This window comes from Solanum pennellii, chromosome 6, assembly GCF_001406875.1.
Source record: "Solanum pennellii chromosome 6, SPENNV200".
In the NCBI taxonomy this organism is placed as follows: domain Eukaryota; kingdom Viridiplantae; phylum Streptophyta; class Magnoliopsida; order Solanales; family Solanaceae; genus Solanum; species Solanum pennellii.
Genome location: NC_028642.1, coordinates 51,341,243 through 51,356,292, shown reverse-complemented (window position 1 = coordinate 51,356,292; position 15,050 = coordinate 51,341,243). Strand labels below are relative to the sequence as shown.

The 15,050-nt window shown below is 32.7% G+C and overlaps 2 protein-coding genes across 2 annotated transcripts; one reads left to right on the top strand and one right to left on the bottom strand.

Annotated features, from left to right (window-relative positions):
- Positions 1-5,243: 5,243 nt before the first annotated feature.
- LOC107021373 (uncharacterized membrane protein At4g09580-like) lies at positions 5,244-11,288 on the top strand. Its single transcript, XM_015222018.2, has 4 exons — positions 5,244-6,210; positions 9,500-9,770; positions 9,875-10,045; positions 10,832-11,288. Exons 1-4 carry the CDS (start codon positions 5,882-5,884, stop codon positions 10,961-10,963), a joined length of 903 nt encoding a protein of 300 aa, XP_015077504.1. The 5' UTR covers positions 5,244-5,881; the 3' UTR covers positions 10,964-11,288.
- Positions 11,289-11,566: 278 nt separating this feature from the next.
- Positions 11,567-14,748, bottom strand: LOC107023571 (50S ribosomal protein L21, chloroplastic). The gene is made up of 5 exons (XM_015224297.2): positions 14,354-14,748; positions 12,826-12,906; positions 12,332-12,433; positions 12,166-12,240; positions 11,567-11,895 (listed from the first exon to the last, which is right to left on the bottom strand). The coding sequence occupies exons 1-5, from the start codon at positions 14,645-14,647 to the stop codon at positions 11,809-11,811; spliced, it is 639 nt and encodes a 212-aa protein (XP_015079783.1). The 5' UTR covers positions 14,648-14,748; the 3' UTR covers positions 11,567-11,808.
- Positions 14,749-15,050: the final 302 nt, after the last annotated feature.

Here is a 15,050-nt window from a genome sequence, read left to right as displayed (position 1 = left end):
GGCACAATCATTTATTTGAGCTACTCAAGTTGAAGTGTATTGGTGTGAACTCTTCTCCAGCCGCCAATTTCCAAAATAAAGTGAAAATGCTAATCAAATGCCGATACTATAATTATGGTTAATAATAACAAGATTTTCCAAACATTGTTACTCTACTACTACCTTAATTAATTTCGATTCTATTATTACAGAATATTAGAGTACTTACCTGCCTTTATTTATCGTACCATTGGTCGTTGTTATTTTTATTTTGAAAATTTATTATAAACAATCTTTATATCATCACTAAGATATATACGAATAAAGTTATATACACGCTACTTTCCCAAAACAAGAAAGTACTACCTTATATAGTCAGATTTTCACTAACAATATCTATTACGATATCCAATTTTTTTCTAAATCAATTTATATGTTCTTTATAGTATCTTTTCGCTATAGCAGTTAAAAGATATTGAAATAAACAACACCACTGTTAGAATATATTTCTTATGATCCTGTTGTCCATACTGATTTTTGCACATCTCAATTAATTTCACAAGATATTTGTCATTTTCATCAACAACAAATATCAGATAACTCTGTCTATCAATGTTATTCGAAAACTTGACTGTACCAAACAGGTAACTAACCCTTTTTTTTTCCACTTATAGCTAGTTTTATCTTTCTTGGGGTGAGGGATTGGTTTGGCCAATGATTGTTATACAAGTAATAGTGTAAACTAAGCAAGTGGGGCGGTTGGTGGGCCTGTGGAGTTTTTTGCTGCCTTCCTCAACAAAACTAACCTAAATTTTCAACTCTTTCATCATGTATATGATGCCATACCAAATTACAAATCTAGCTAGCTATTACTATACATTTAAAATTAAAAATATATATATAAAAAAAAGACTATATATATACCCTACCTCCACAAAAAGAAATGCACTGGATATTGAAAGGGTTCAAGTTTATATTGAGTAAAAAAATTAATACTCCTTCTGGTCTAATTTATATGACACATTCTGAATTTCAAGATTCAAATAAATCTATCTTTATCGATTTTTTTTATATGTCTTTTAAATATTTTGAATTAATTATTGTGACTAATAGTACTTTTAACGTAGTTTACAAATGTGGGACAAAGGAGTGAGTATTTACAACTTATATATGGAGTCAATTAGAGTGACAAACTTATTAGGTGAAGAGGTTTTGTGTTATGTTAGATTATAGTGAAACTAACTAAAAGTAATTATATGTTTGTAACTTAACATGAGAAAGCTAACAATGATAAGTAACTTGTTATCCAACCTTTTTGAGAAAAAATGTCCAAATTTACCTCTTAATTTTTTATTATTATTTAAAATTACATTCAGTTTAAGCTTTATTAGGAAATAACACCTTTTTCTTACCGTAGAAATAATTAATTAGTAATATAGGTTTTTCTTAAAAAAAAAAACTAATGGTGGATTAAGTTGCTAGTTTCAAATACTCCTAAGTAGACACTTATCCAATTATTTCAAAACAATCTTATCGAAGTTTTCAACCATATTTAAATTTTGACGGATGGAGTTATTCGATATTCGCGTTAGTGGAAAGTTGCTAACAACCTATGAAATTAGAGTAAGGCAAACTGAATTGAGTACCATGACTAAATTTTTTTTAAAAAAAAAAACAAACTACACAAATTGTTCGTTGACTTGGCTTCAGCTCATATTTATGTTCTCCAACTTTGTGTGTACACAAGTATACACTTAAAGTTATTTAAAATTAAGCAAATAGACAAATGCATATACGTGACGTAATACACACGGACACAAACTGTCATGTATCACTCCACGTTGGATGAATATGACTATTTGTTCAACTTTATACAAATTTAAGAGTGTTAGAATGCGTAAATATCAGTTAAGACCAAGTTTAAATGCCGGATTATGTATCATTTAACACAAGTTGGAGCTAGACATGCATAATGTGATTGAAGTAGGGGGTGGGGAGGCAACTAAACTTGAAAAAGACTTAACAAGGTCCTAGAGAAAGGAGGGGACAAGATGGGGGGTTGGGGGGTGGGTTAGGTTATATTTTAAGTAGGGTTGAGATTGACAAGGACATGTCTCCCCACATAAGCCATGTTTTATACTTTTTAACATTTAATTACTAAAATAATGTAACTCCTATATACACTTTGATGATTACTTTCCAAGTCTAGTTCCATTTTGTCTCTTTGTTGTTCCTTTTATTTTTTATGTATATTTGTTTGAGACAACTCAGGACATTTGTTGTTCTTATGAGGCTGTCAAAATGTTTGGACCAGCAATAAAATACCATTCCCCATGCCATTTGTATATCATGTATATCCTTTTCCATTTTTTTATTGGTACAGTTTGCACTTTATATACTTTCTACTTTTTTTAATTCTCTCTCTTTGTATTTCAACTTCCTTTTTTCCTCTCTTTTTGTAATTATATGTTATTAGCTGTTGCTTGTGTTGAAAGCTGGAAGAAGACATGTTATGATCATCTCAGACGAAAAGTACTATTCATATATATATATATATATATATTTATATGATTGATTAAAATTTGTCATTCAATTAGTTTTGTACTTTTCTATATGGTGTAGTAATATATAAGTTCCTAGATTAGAAGAAGATTTGGTATTCTTTTTAGATTCAACTAACTTACAAGAGCGATATGTGAGATTTGGGGAGGATGGTGCGTATATAACTTTATCTTGTGAAGGCAGAGAGATTGCTTTTGATAGGTCCTCGATTCAAGTAAAATGTATACCTAACAAACTTAAAATCAAAATATATTGACTTAAGTCTGCTATGGTATGTCATAAAGAAACATTAAAATCATCAATATATTTAGTCTAGTTGTATCAGTGAAAATTTTGTATGTAATATAGTGTTAGTTCAATTCTCATTCCTTATCTAGATGTAATATAAATATTTTTTAAGACATAATAGGAACACGATAAGTTGGGGGAAAATGATTGTTAATTTGTCTATGAAATAAAAAAAAAAGTAACTTCATTTGTGCTACTAAATAAAAGCTGTCATCCCAATTGACAAATTATCAACCTGGAGCCCAGTCCAACAAAAATTGAAAGCCCAATAATGACAAAATATCACTTGGAGCCCAGTCCAACAAAAACTGAAAGCCCAATATTGACAAAATATCATTTGGAGCCCAGTCTACAAAAGTTGAAAGCCCAATGTGAAACATAGCCCATAGGATAGCAACAGGTTCTTTGGATTATCTTGGAATGAATCTAATTTAATTGTAGGGGAATCCTACAGACCTTTTAGATATACATGAAATATACAATTTCAATACAAATAGTGTATACCTATTGTATATTTGGCTATCAAATATAGTTAGTTAACCAAATATATAACCTGACCTTTTGAAATGGCCAGCAAATTTATGCTAATGAGGGAGGGGATAATCAGATTATCATACACAAAAACTATTTTCTTGCTTTTTCTGCTCAGTATTATTTTAAGAGTTCTGAGTTTTAAGTTTTACAAAAACAATATTATAGATACATCAAATATGATATAATTATTTCCATAATAACATTTTCAATGTATCAAACATTTGAAATAATACTCACCAGGACATATCATTTGAAAAAAGCTTTAGTTTAAATGGTTTTTCATTTGTTATGCAATACTTGTTTAGAGGCATGACTCGCTAATTTAAAATCATACTGAAAAAATCATTTTGAAAGTAACATTCTTTCAAAAATCAACTCAATTTCGAGGTTTGAACTTAAAGAGCTCTAAATTTCATCTCATTCAAAGAAAAATGTTGAGACATTTCATAATAGCCAAAAAAAAAAAAGAATGTCTTATACTTTTTCCTTTTTCAATTTTAGAAACAAAAGATAAATCCGTTTTGAAATAAATTCTGAAATTTCTTTGATTTAATAATCCTTCTAAATACTTAAAAGATCATTTTAGGTTGATGTGATTTGAGTCAACTCATTTTGTTTAAATATTGATATCTTAATCTCAACTTTACATGACATAAGTTAACTAGACACAAAATTTATTAGATTTTTTTTTTTAAATAATTATAATTTAAAACAAATTTTGGCATTAGTGTACATAATTATTTCATTAATATTAAAATGTTTTTTAATATAGAATGGTAGCTTCTTTATAAGTTGCACCACAAAACAAAGAGTATTAAATTCCAATTGATTAAGTATAATATGTGTTCTAATCGAAATTTCTTATTTTGAATTTTATCTTTTTATCGATTATGACTTTATAATGTGAAATTTATGAAGTATTAGTACCTTTTTACCATCAAATTATCTCCGCAAAAACATAATCCAAATCAATGGTATCATATTCTTTTTTATATCCTTTTGAAACAAAAGAAGAAAGTGTATAGTCCCTTTTGTTCTATAATTTTTTGGAATAGATATAAAAAGGAAGGGTGCCTGGCATAATGGAGTATATATATATTTTTTTTACCAAAAGAACAAATTAAACTAATATGATGTTTTATGTTTTTAAGAATTACTCATATACTATAATAATTTCAAAAAGTATTGATATAACAAAAAATATACTAATTAAGATTAATACTTATACAATACAAATTCTAATTTAAATAATATTTAATTTAAAATTTTAATAAAGTTAGCGTATCTAAATAGGACTGTGGAAAAATTGAATCCATCATAAATCGAATCAATTTTTTTTTATAAATTTATTGCTATTCGGTCATAAGGTTAACACTTTTTTAAAATGATTTTCTAAAAAGATAATTTTTGAGTTATCAGTTTGATTTTGTTATTTTAATATTAGCTATTGTGTAATCTGATAATTCATTAAAACTATAGTAATTTAGTACTTTATCTATACATAAATATTAAATATTAACATAAAACCTTGCCAGATATTGTTTTTATTTTTTAATCTTCCTTTCGCACTTTGTCACGATTTTGAATTAGCAACTTTATATTATATAAAACGTTAAAATTCCAAGGTTAGTTTCATATTCTTCTTAATTTTTCTCTGTGTTGTTATACTTGTCTGACTCTTTTCATATTGATCATTAATTCTTTCTATTTTATGAGCATATGTAAAGTTATTATTACTGTCTTATCGCGTCAAATTGTTAGAAGTTATATAGCTGTTTTGTAAGTATTTATTTTGATAGTTAACTTGAAAATCAAACCGTTTTAAAGATCAAAATTGATACATATTATGTATAAGCTATATATAAATATCACAAAAATTGAGACGGAGTCGAAGATTTTTCCTTTTCCCCACCGTGTCTCCCTCGAAAAGCGGGTCGAAAGAATCCCAGTAGCCATCTTCTTACTTCCACATCAATCATCATTGACTTTAACTCTTCATGCACCTATCTTTTTTTTCTTCTTCCCAAAAACCAGTAAAATCAAAATCGCTTTGCATTTAAAGCCAAAAAAAATAAAAATAATGTCAAATTCCTAATTTAAATATTTCACCTTCTCAGTTGAAATCTCAGCTACCTATAGTTTTTTTTGCTGCTCATTTTTTATTTTATTTATTTATATTATATTGGTTGTCTAATTTAATTTCAACCCTTGAATTTTCTGTATTTTTGGTGGATCTTCTTGTTGGGGTTTCATTGATTCTGATCTATATTTTTTTAAAAAAAATAAGAAATTGGTTGATTACTTTGATTTCAAATATAGATTTTTTCTGTATTTTTGGTGGATTTTCTGGGATTTGATTTGATTTGAATTTCTATTAATTTGGGGGTGATTATTTTTGTATTTTATTTGTGGGTTTTGATTCCGGTGATAGATAATTCAAGATTTTGCTTTGGGGGTTTGTTTCTTGGATTTTTTTTCGGTGGGGTTTGATTGAATTTTCTTATATAAATTCAAATGAATGAAGAATAGGGTGTCACGTTCATCATCGTCACCAGCATCGTTGTTGTTGTCAATGGCTGCGCCAAGGAGTTTGGTAGTGGATACGGGGCGGTTGCTGACAAGGGATGAGGAAATGAACTTAGGTTTGACGCCGGGAGCTGAGGATTCACCGACTGGTAAAAGGTATAAGGAAGGGAAGTTTCCGTTGTCAAGATGGGAATTTGCGGCAGCTTTAGGTGTATTTCTGGTGTTTTCAGTAGGGTTATTTTCTATATACTTGACAATGCCAGCTGCTGAATATGGAAAACTCAAGTTGCCTCGTTCCCTTTCTGACCTCCGGATACTCAAGTAGGCAATTGTTTTGCTTTTGTGTTTCATTTCCTGCTTTTGATTGGTATAGTTTATGTGACATTGAACTGTAGCATCAATTTGCTTTTGTTAAGTTTAGCTGTATCGTGGTTGCTTGTGCATTTCGTGTGGGGTGTCAAATTTAGAGAGACCTAAGCAGCTTGTGGAGTTATGTTGCTAGTCATTGCTGTGTTTAAGCTCCTGTTGCTTGCCACGTATCGAGTGATACTTGGGGCTTAACCCTACTAAGTGTTTGAGGTGCCTGTGTTGTGTTTTGTAATCTTGCAGTTGTGTTTTTCTGCTGCCCCAGCCGTATATGTGGTCAATCATGTACCTTTTGTGTGAAAACTATTTGGTTGAGGTATAAAACAAAGCTTTTATTACTTTTAGTTTATGGTTGCAACTATTATATATATACTTTTTTGAGAACACTCAGCTTGTGCAGTGAGTGGTTGGGTGAGCTCCATATAGACTGTTTGCACTCCAAATTTCTGCATTTGGGGAATTTTCTGATACAATTAGTTTTGATCTGCATGTAGGAGAAATCATTTGTGTATGTCCTTTTTAAAGCAGCTTTCCTCCTAAATACTTCATTGTGTGTGTGCATTAGTTAGGGAGCGCAGGGGTGTGACTTTCTCATCAATGTACTGTTGTCAGCTTAGTTTCAGAAATTGGGGCCTTAAATTTGATTGTGAAAAAAGGAAACTATACAAGTTAAACCTTTAACTTCTTTTGTCTGGTATAAAAGAAGAAACTTCTCGTCTTCTCCAGTCTAGATTTCTCTTCTATTTGAGTATTTATCTGTGTGGCAGAAGAAATTTAGGTGTGATAATTGCAGACTGTTTTTGTCGTTTAGTACGTTTTTCTACTATATCCTTTTAGTTTAATCTCCTTAAGACTTACGGTTTCCTTAGATCAATTAATGAGTAGGTGCTCAGATGGAACACAGGGCATGGAAAGACTTGGGTGCTTGGTATCACTTTTCATCTAGGCTTAAGTCATCGATAGCCCCTTAAAGTTGTCCGCATAATTCACTTAATCTATCAAAATTGCAGACCTGCTGCCACCAATTATTCATAACAATAAAATCTACCACCTTACATTTTTTCTTAATAGATTTGCTTCTTCTAAACTTATGCTTAAATTTAATAAGAAATGTAGTCAACTGCCCTCATTTCCGTTGTTAGAAAAAATGAAGAACATAATCTAAGTTTTTTAGCCTGAAAAAATGGAGATCACCATTCATTTTTTTTGCCGGAAAATATGGAGGCCACACACACTGCCTCAGGTTCACACCCCTTCTTTCTTGATTACGAAACAAGAACAGAAAGTAAATTTGAAATCAAAACAAAAAGACAATGAACAGATCTTTTTTATAAGAAAAAAAAATACTATCAATTTTGAAATAGGAACAAAAAAGAAAACATAAAGAGAAAAAAGAAGAAGATAAATTCATACTTAGTATATGTCAAAATCACCATTTAGAAAATAACAGTGTTGGACAAGAGGTGATTTTAGTGAGAGAAGAAAAGGAAAGGTTTGAGATGGTGTCGGGTGCAGGTGGGTGTGACGGTGGTAACATGAATTTTTCTTTTTCTTTTTTAAGTTGAAATTCTTTTCTTTTTTGATTTAGATTCTTTTATTTTCATTCGTTTATACAATTATTTTAAATTTAAATGCACATGTCTTCATTTGATTTGCTATTTTGCCACATCAGCTGCATGTGTATTACACGCACTTCCTCTTTTCACCAGGTCTTAGGAAAATGTTTGATAGGTACTTCTTTTTTAAGGTTTGAGTGTCTAATAGAAAAATGGGCATGTTAAGGTGTTTAAGTGAATTTTGCGGACAACTTTAAGGGGCTGCTAAGCCTTTCATCTAATTCTAAATACATGAAGTAGCTGGAAGACGGTAGGTAGAGCAATAGTGTGTGGGAAGCTCTGTCAAACTGATAAATGGGTTATATCACTTGGTACCAATTTCCAGATATTTAAGCACAAAAGTACTATTGGCAGTAGAATGCCTATCTCACCAAAGTAATACATATGCAACCATTTGATTGAGCCTATAGCCCTATACTGTGTGATCTGTGAGTTAAGAACATTATAAGCTGATACACATTATGATGAGAAAAAAAGTACAATCTCTTCAGAATGGGTTTGGGTGTATTTTTATTATGTATGACCCATGAGTGCGGCCTACCAGTCAATGAAGTGAGTGAAAACCATGGGAGTCTTGGGTTAGAATTCCAACAGAGAAGGCGATTTCTTCTCATCTTAAGCCTTGTCGGTAGACTTACCCAGTGGAATAGTAGAGATGTGTGGAATCTAGCTTGGATACCTCAGTATAAAGAAAAAGTGTATTTCTATTGTGTACCGGTTGTTGAGATAAATTTCGCAAGATTGTGCAGTACAATGCCCAATGTCTAGTAAAAGCATCAGGATCCTGTAACATTTCTGTATAATAACAAACCAGAATGACTCAACGGCATATTTTCTGTAAAATGGAGTGAAAAGCCTTACAGAAGTCTTGTATTCTCTTCTCTTTCACCAAAAATTTGTTCTTTGAATGTGAAAATCTGATGCAATCAACAATATACCTAGTGTAGTCCCACAACAATACATCTCTTAAAACGCGATTAAAGCTTGAAAATCAGGAACGATGTGGAATTTGTTAAGTATGAGGCACGAGTGAGTTGATCATGAATTCATGACCAATTGGTCAATGGGGACAATTGCAATTTGAGGAGGAGAAAGTGAGGTGAGGGGAGGAAAATCTATTTTTCTGTTGATGACATTGACAGTACCAGCTCATTAATTAGTAATGCTTTCTGCTGTTGTTGGTTTACATAAATAAAATAAAAGAGGCATAGTTTTCCTTTTGAAGAATTGGATTTGTCAGAAATTGATTTGGAGGAAGAAAAATATCCGGTCACTTTTATACTCAAAAATTTCTAAGGAAATGAAAGAGGAAGTCCAATTATGACAAGAGAGAGTTGGTTGCTCGATACTCCTCAAACCTAATGGGGTACGAAGCTCGAAGAACAAGGTTCACTTTCAATCGTTTAGATTGAAAACCACTAGCAGTCTTCTTACCATTGTTCAGCATCATGAATTTCTGGTTGTAATGTTGCTTCTTAATTAAAATCTTTTCATGCAAAGGTTCTGTGACCAAATATTATTTGTAGATATTTTCTGGCATGATGTTTTAATATGATATTTGACCACTTTTTTCTAGTTATTATCTAGTATGGTACTGTTATAACTTATTATCTTGGTTGTTCCTTCAGGGATAATATTGGAACATATGCCAAAGTTTATCCTGCGAAGTTCATTCTGGGTTACTGCTCAACATATATATTCATGCAGACATTTATGATTCCTGGGACAATATTCATGTCCTTGCTTGCTGGAGCACTTTTTGGTGTTCTTAAAGGGCTTATCTTGGTTGTCTTTAATGCTACAGCTGGTGCATCATCCTGCTTTTTTCTGTCTAAATTAATTGGCAGACCTTTGGTTAGCTGGTTGTGGCCTGAAAAATTGAGATTCTTCCAGGCAGAGGTTTGTGATGTTCTGAACTGTTTACTGTTAATGTGCTGCTGATCTTCTAATGTCATGCTTCCTTCATTTTCTGGCACATACTAATGTGTAACATGTGGTTTCAGATAGCCAAGCGTCGGGATAAGTTGCTCAACTATATGTTGTTTCTGAGAATAACTCCAACATTGCCAAATCTTTTCATCAACTTGGCATCTCCAATAGTGGATATACCATTCCATATTTTCTTCTCGGCCACATTGGTTGGTCTCATTCCAGCCGCATATATTACAGTCAAGGTAAATTTTCTTCAGCTGGTGGTGGTTTTTCCCGTCATGCTTGTCCGCATTTGATGTTCTTTCAACTGTATTACTCAATTTTGCTCTGAAATGATTGGTATAATGCATCTAGAGGACATGCTTTCTTAAAAAAGTAACTAGCTTCCTTTGTGTGGTGACTCTCTTACAACAACATACCCTGTGAAATCTCACAGGTGGGTGTGGGAGGTTTGAGTATGGAGTGTATGCAGCCCCTACCTCGTGGAGGTAAAGAGGCTATTTCCCAACTCTCAAACCATCCAAATACTCTTTTAAAAAACGCAAGAAGCTGAAGCCGTATTCTCTTTATAAATGGGTAAATCAGTTCCAGGATGTCATGCTTGGCACTAGCATAGATGTTGCAATAAATGGTAGAAGTACACCAACACAATCTAACGTTGGTAGCATTTAGAGTTAGCCTCTTCAGGTGATGTGGAGTCCCATAATGTGATAGTAATGGTGAAGGTTCTTTGTGTGTTACTTTCATAAAAAGACGAAAGCTATACTTGGTGCGTACATTTTATAAAAAAATCATCAAGCTCATTTTCTGAAATTGAGTTAAAATCATGTGAGCTGTTGACCGGCAGCATATCATCTAAAACTGTCCAAGTGAATAATTTGGCAATGCATCTCTCTTGTCTTGTCATTGAACTAAGATGATACATCTTTTGTTGAAGTTCGTAGTGCCAATATCACTTGTGAGACCTGAGTAATCACTCCATTATATTTTTGTAATCTCATATGTGATGTTTTATCTTAACTTGTCAGGCTGGCCTAGCTCTTGGTGAGCTGAAGTCTGTGAAAGATCTATACGATCTGAAGACCTTGTCCGTGCTCTTCCTCATTGGTTTTATCTCGATATTACCTACCATCTTGAAGAGGAAGAAAATATACGAATAAAGCTCCCCCCAGAAGGCCAATTTGGATCCTCTTGGAAAGTAACTTATAGAAGATATAGTTTAATTTTATTTTCGGAGCGAGGCAGAGGCAAGACATAGCGAGATAGATCTAATCTGAAATCTACATTTGACTGTCCAATCCATTGGTAGAATAGTGGAAAACGTTGTGTTCTTTGTCAACTCCTTATGTTTTACCCTCTGTTAGTCTGTTTCTGACCCGAAGTTACCTGTAGTATTGTTTAAGGTAATGTCAAATGTAGCAGACAGATTTTGATATGAATTCTGATCCAAGATTGATCTTATAGTCATTTCACTGTTCAGTATTTTCTTCTTTGATCTTATGGTTATGTCCCAACTGCCATGTTATAGATAGCTGCAACTTTGTTTAGAGCTTGTCTTTACTTTCTGAAAATTAATTCCCTCAAGTCTACGATAACGTGTTAGGTTTAACAATCTCTCAACCCTCAATTTACAGATAAATGCTATGACATGAACAGACATGTCTGGTACTTGAGAAGAAGATGAAGAGGTCATAATAATCACTTGCAATTTAAGAAGATGATGAATGAGAGACATGTTTGGCTTAGTAAGTGCAAAGAATAACTGGTGTTCAGTCAAAAAGAGGTTTCTTAAATATTCAAAACTCAAGTACAATGCTCAACCAAATAATACATGCAAAGAAACAAAATGGATGGAAATTACAACAAAACATGAGGTTAAATGCGCCTTCCAAAACTCATTTCTGTCATTGTTTTCTCGGTCTATACAAAACTACATAATCCTGAAAGGCACTATTAAGCAGATGTTGAGAAAACAGCAATTTGGACGTAATTTTGAGCCTAAAAGTCACTTGGCTGCTTCTAGGTCTGCAAGGGTGACTGCTGGTGAATCTTGATAACCAGTAATGCCCATTATTCTTATCCGAGTAATTGGCTGCATGATTACAGAAACCGAATTAGTTTGGCATAAGCAAGGGCAAGTTACGATATTCTGCACAAATATCATTTTAAGGGGCATGTCTCATACATGGCTGCAAGCTCACTGATTTAGACAGTTTTCATGTTTGCATGGTAATTATTTGCAGACATAGGTAAAACTATGATAGACTACGGTGCGCCTTGCTTTAAGGGCAAACAGATAGGTTAAAAAAGTTCAAACTACTTTATAGTTATTCAGATATCACTAAAAACAGTTCTTTCATACCTGTCTGTGACCAATGTTCCTTCTGTAGTTCTTTTTCTTCTTATACTTGAAGACGATAACCTTCTTATCTTTCAACTGCATGGGAATGGATAATGAGCCAACAGATATGTCAAGTAAACAAGATATACTCAGTGGAAACTACAGCAGAGGAAGAATGATGTCTGACCTGCTCTTCAACAACAGCGTGGACTGTTGCATTTGGCACCACTGGTTTTCCAACCCAAGTACTTGTTTTTGTTCCCACTAGTAACACCTTGTTTAGGATAATCTGCAGAAGCAACAAGTATAGATGCTTCAACAATGATCCTCATTGTGGAAATTTTGAAATAAGAGTATTGCCAATATGGCAAGAAAACCTTGACATACACATATAACCCTTATATCAAGTGTTAGTTTCCGTGGAAAATAACTGGTGAAGACAATGTATCAAAGATAATAGAAATAGGACAAGCAAATGTCACTATTGGTTGAAATTGATGCCTTTTGACATAATTGAGAAATTGCTGCAAGCAAGTTCTTTTTGATTGGACACCACAATGTTGATATGAGATAGCGAGACAAGGAAAAACAACTCACGTAACTAAAGCCAACGCCACAGAGAAGGTAACCAGATTTTGGGAAATCAATTGTAAATTAAGTAAGACCAAAGAAAATGCTCACTTTGTCATTGACATTTGCACCTTTAAGCCTCTGGGTGTAGATATACCGCCCAGGAAAAACAATATATTGCCGAGATCCAACCTATGAAAGCGAAAGAGCAAAAATGAACAAACAGCTTAACGTATTAAAGACAAGCCCAATAGAGTTATATTAGGGTAGTGTCACATTCATCTGAAAAAAAGAAAAGAGAACAAAATAAAGCACAAAATTTGACACCTAGAGGACTTGAAAATTGTGAGCAGCAGGAACAATGATCAGATTGAAATAGCAGCTATAATCTCCTCGCAAGAGTGAGTATTTTCCACATGGAAAAGAAAAATATTCATCAAATAAGTAGTAAACATGAATGTTTTCTCCGGTTAACTACAATAGTTCACAATTCACATTCAATAAAAGATGAAAGTGTAGAATATGGCAACCTCAAAATCAAATTTCAACAATTACTAGACTTTTGCTTAAATGTTCGCATAGACTTGTAGATATGTATTCCCTCTGACAACTGTATAACACCTAAAGTTAGAACTGAATGATAGTTGTCAGTTATTTATTAGTTATATTACTTATAATCTGCCATATGAACCCCTTTGAGACTTAACTAGAGGAAACGCCTACAGAAAATAGATGGCCCACTTGGAAAACGAAATTACACTAAAACCAAAGAGAACATAGACTGAGATTTTTGAAATTGGATGGTGTCCAGAACACAGGTAAGGATATACCAAGTACTAAACCTTCGTCATGTCTTCATAATAATTATAGTTTTCTGTTAACATCAGGCAACTCCACTGGAGAATACTAAGCATATAAAAAGTTCAGTTCAGCTTATTTAGCATGGACTATTTTAACATTTCCAATAGCCACCACCACTGCCAAGTCAATATGACACAAACACATAGACATGTGTATTGTTTCTTTAAGACACCCTAAAACAGAATGCTAAACCTAAGCATCACAGAATGGCATTGACGTATAAATAACAGAACGAAAGAATTTCATTGTAACACTCCCTATTTTCACCACACACACCATAGGAAGCAGCAATGTATCAACAGTACTAGCAAACACAAAATTTGAACGAAGTGAGTGAGGTGTGGTGGAACATTCTTCATGAAAACAAATTTTTGGAACTTCTAATCCATTTGACATAAAGGAAGTTTTCGTTCTAGTGGCAAAGGTAATTCGAGAAATTGCTTCAATAATAGGTCTGAGTAATTTTGAATTCCCCTTATTAAAATTCCAAGTGCTTTTGTGATATCAAAGGTTGAGCACATGACAATCTTGAACCAAAGTTGTGATATTTATACAACAAAGTAACATTCCCTTAATAAATCAATATCCTATTTCCTTTGAGAAAACAATTCAAGGTAACAGACAACTGAAACATTTTCCGCTTAATTTTCAAATTTTCATTTGGGACCTCATAATTTTTTCAATAAAAATCTAAATTGTACCCTCACATTGATTTCGAAATTGAAAACAAACAGATATGTCTACACAAATTTAAACATGAATGGAAGTGAGTCGTCACCATAACAACAGCAAAGATTTCTTCCCGTTTTGGTTCCAAGTTAGTGGCTTCCACAACAGGCTCTTCTTGTTCAGCTTCAACTTCAGCTACTGGAGCTTCAGATTCTGAGTATTTGGGTACAAAAGAGGATAAAGAATTGGGCTTGGAGAAACGGAGATTGAGAGAGGAAAATGAGTGAGATAGAAAAGTAACATTGGAATTTGCTTTGGGAACAGAAAGGGTGTTAAGAAAAGTTTGGTTCTTGGAAAGTGCTGTTGAGGGGGAAGATGTAGAACACAGGGAAAGGGTTGCCATTGTTAGAGAGTGAGAGGTTTCTTGGGTATTCTCTGTCTCTCTCTCAATTTTATCTGTGAAAGCCTATCCTATCTGTAGTGGTAGCCAAATGACTATTTTACCCCGAAATCCTATTTTGTTTTTTTAAATAATTGCATTAGAAATGGTATAAATTTACATATTCTCTTAATATAATACTCCCTCCATTTAAAAAAAAATGTCCCATTATTTTTTATGACATTCTTTTTTAATCTGTTTCAAAAAGAATGACTCTTTCCTTTTCTGACAATACTTTAATTTGAATTTTCTACGTGGCATGTTTAAGACCACAAGATTAAAAGACATTTTGGTACATTTGACATAACTTCAATTTAAAACCACAGATTAAAAAATTTTTTTTCTTTTCTTAAACTCCCATTCCTTT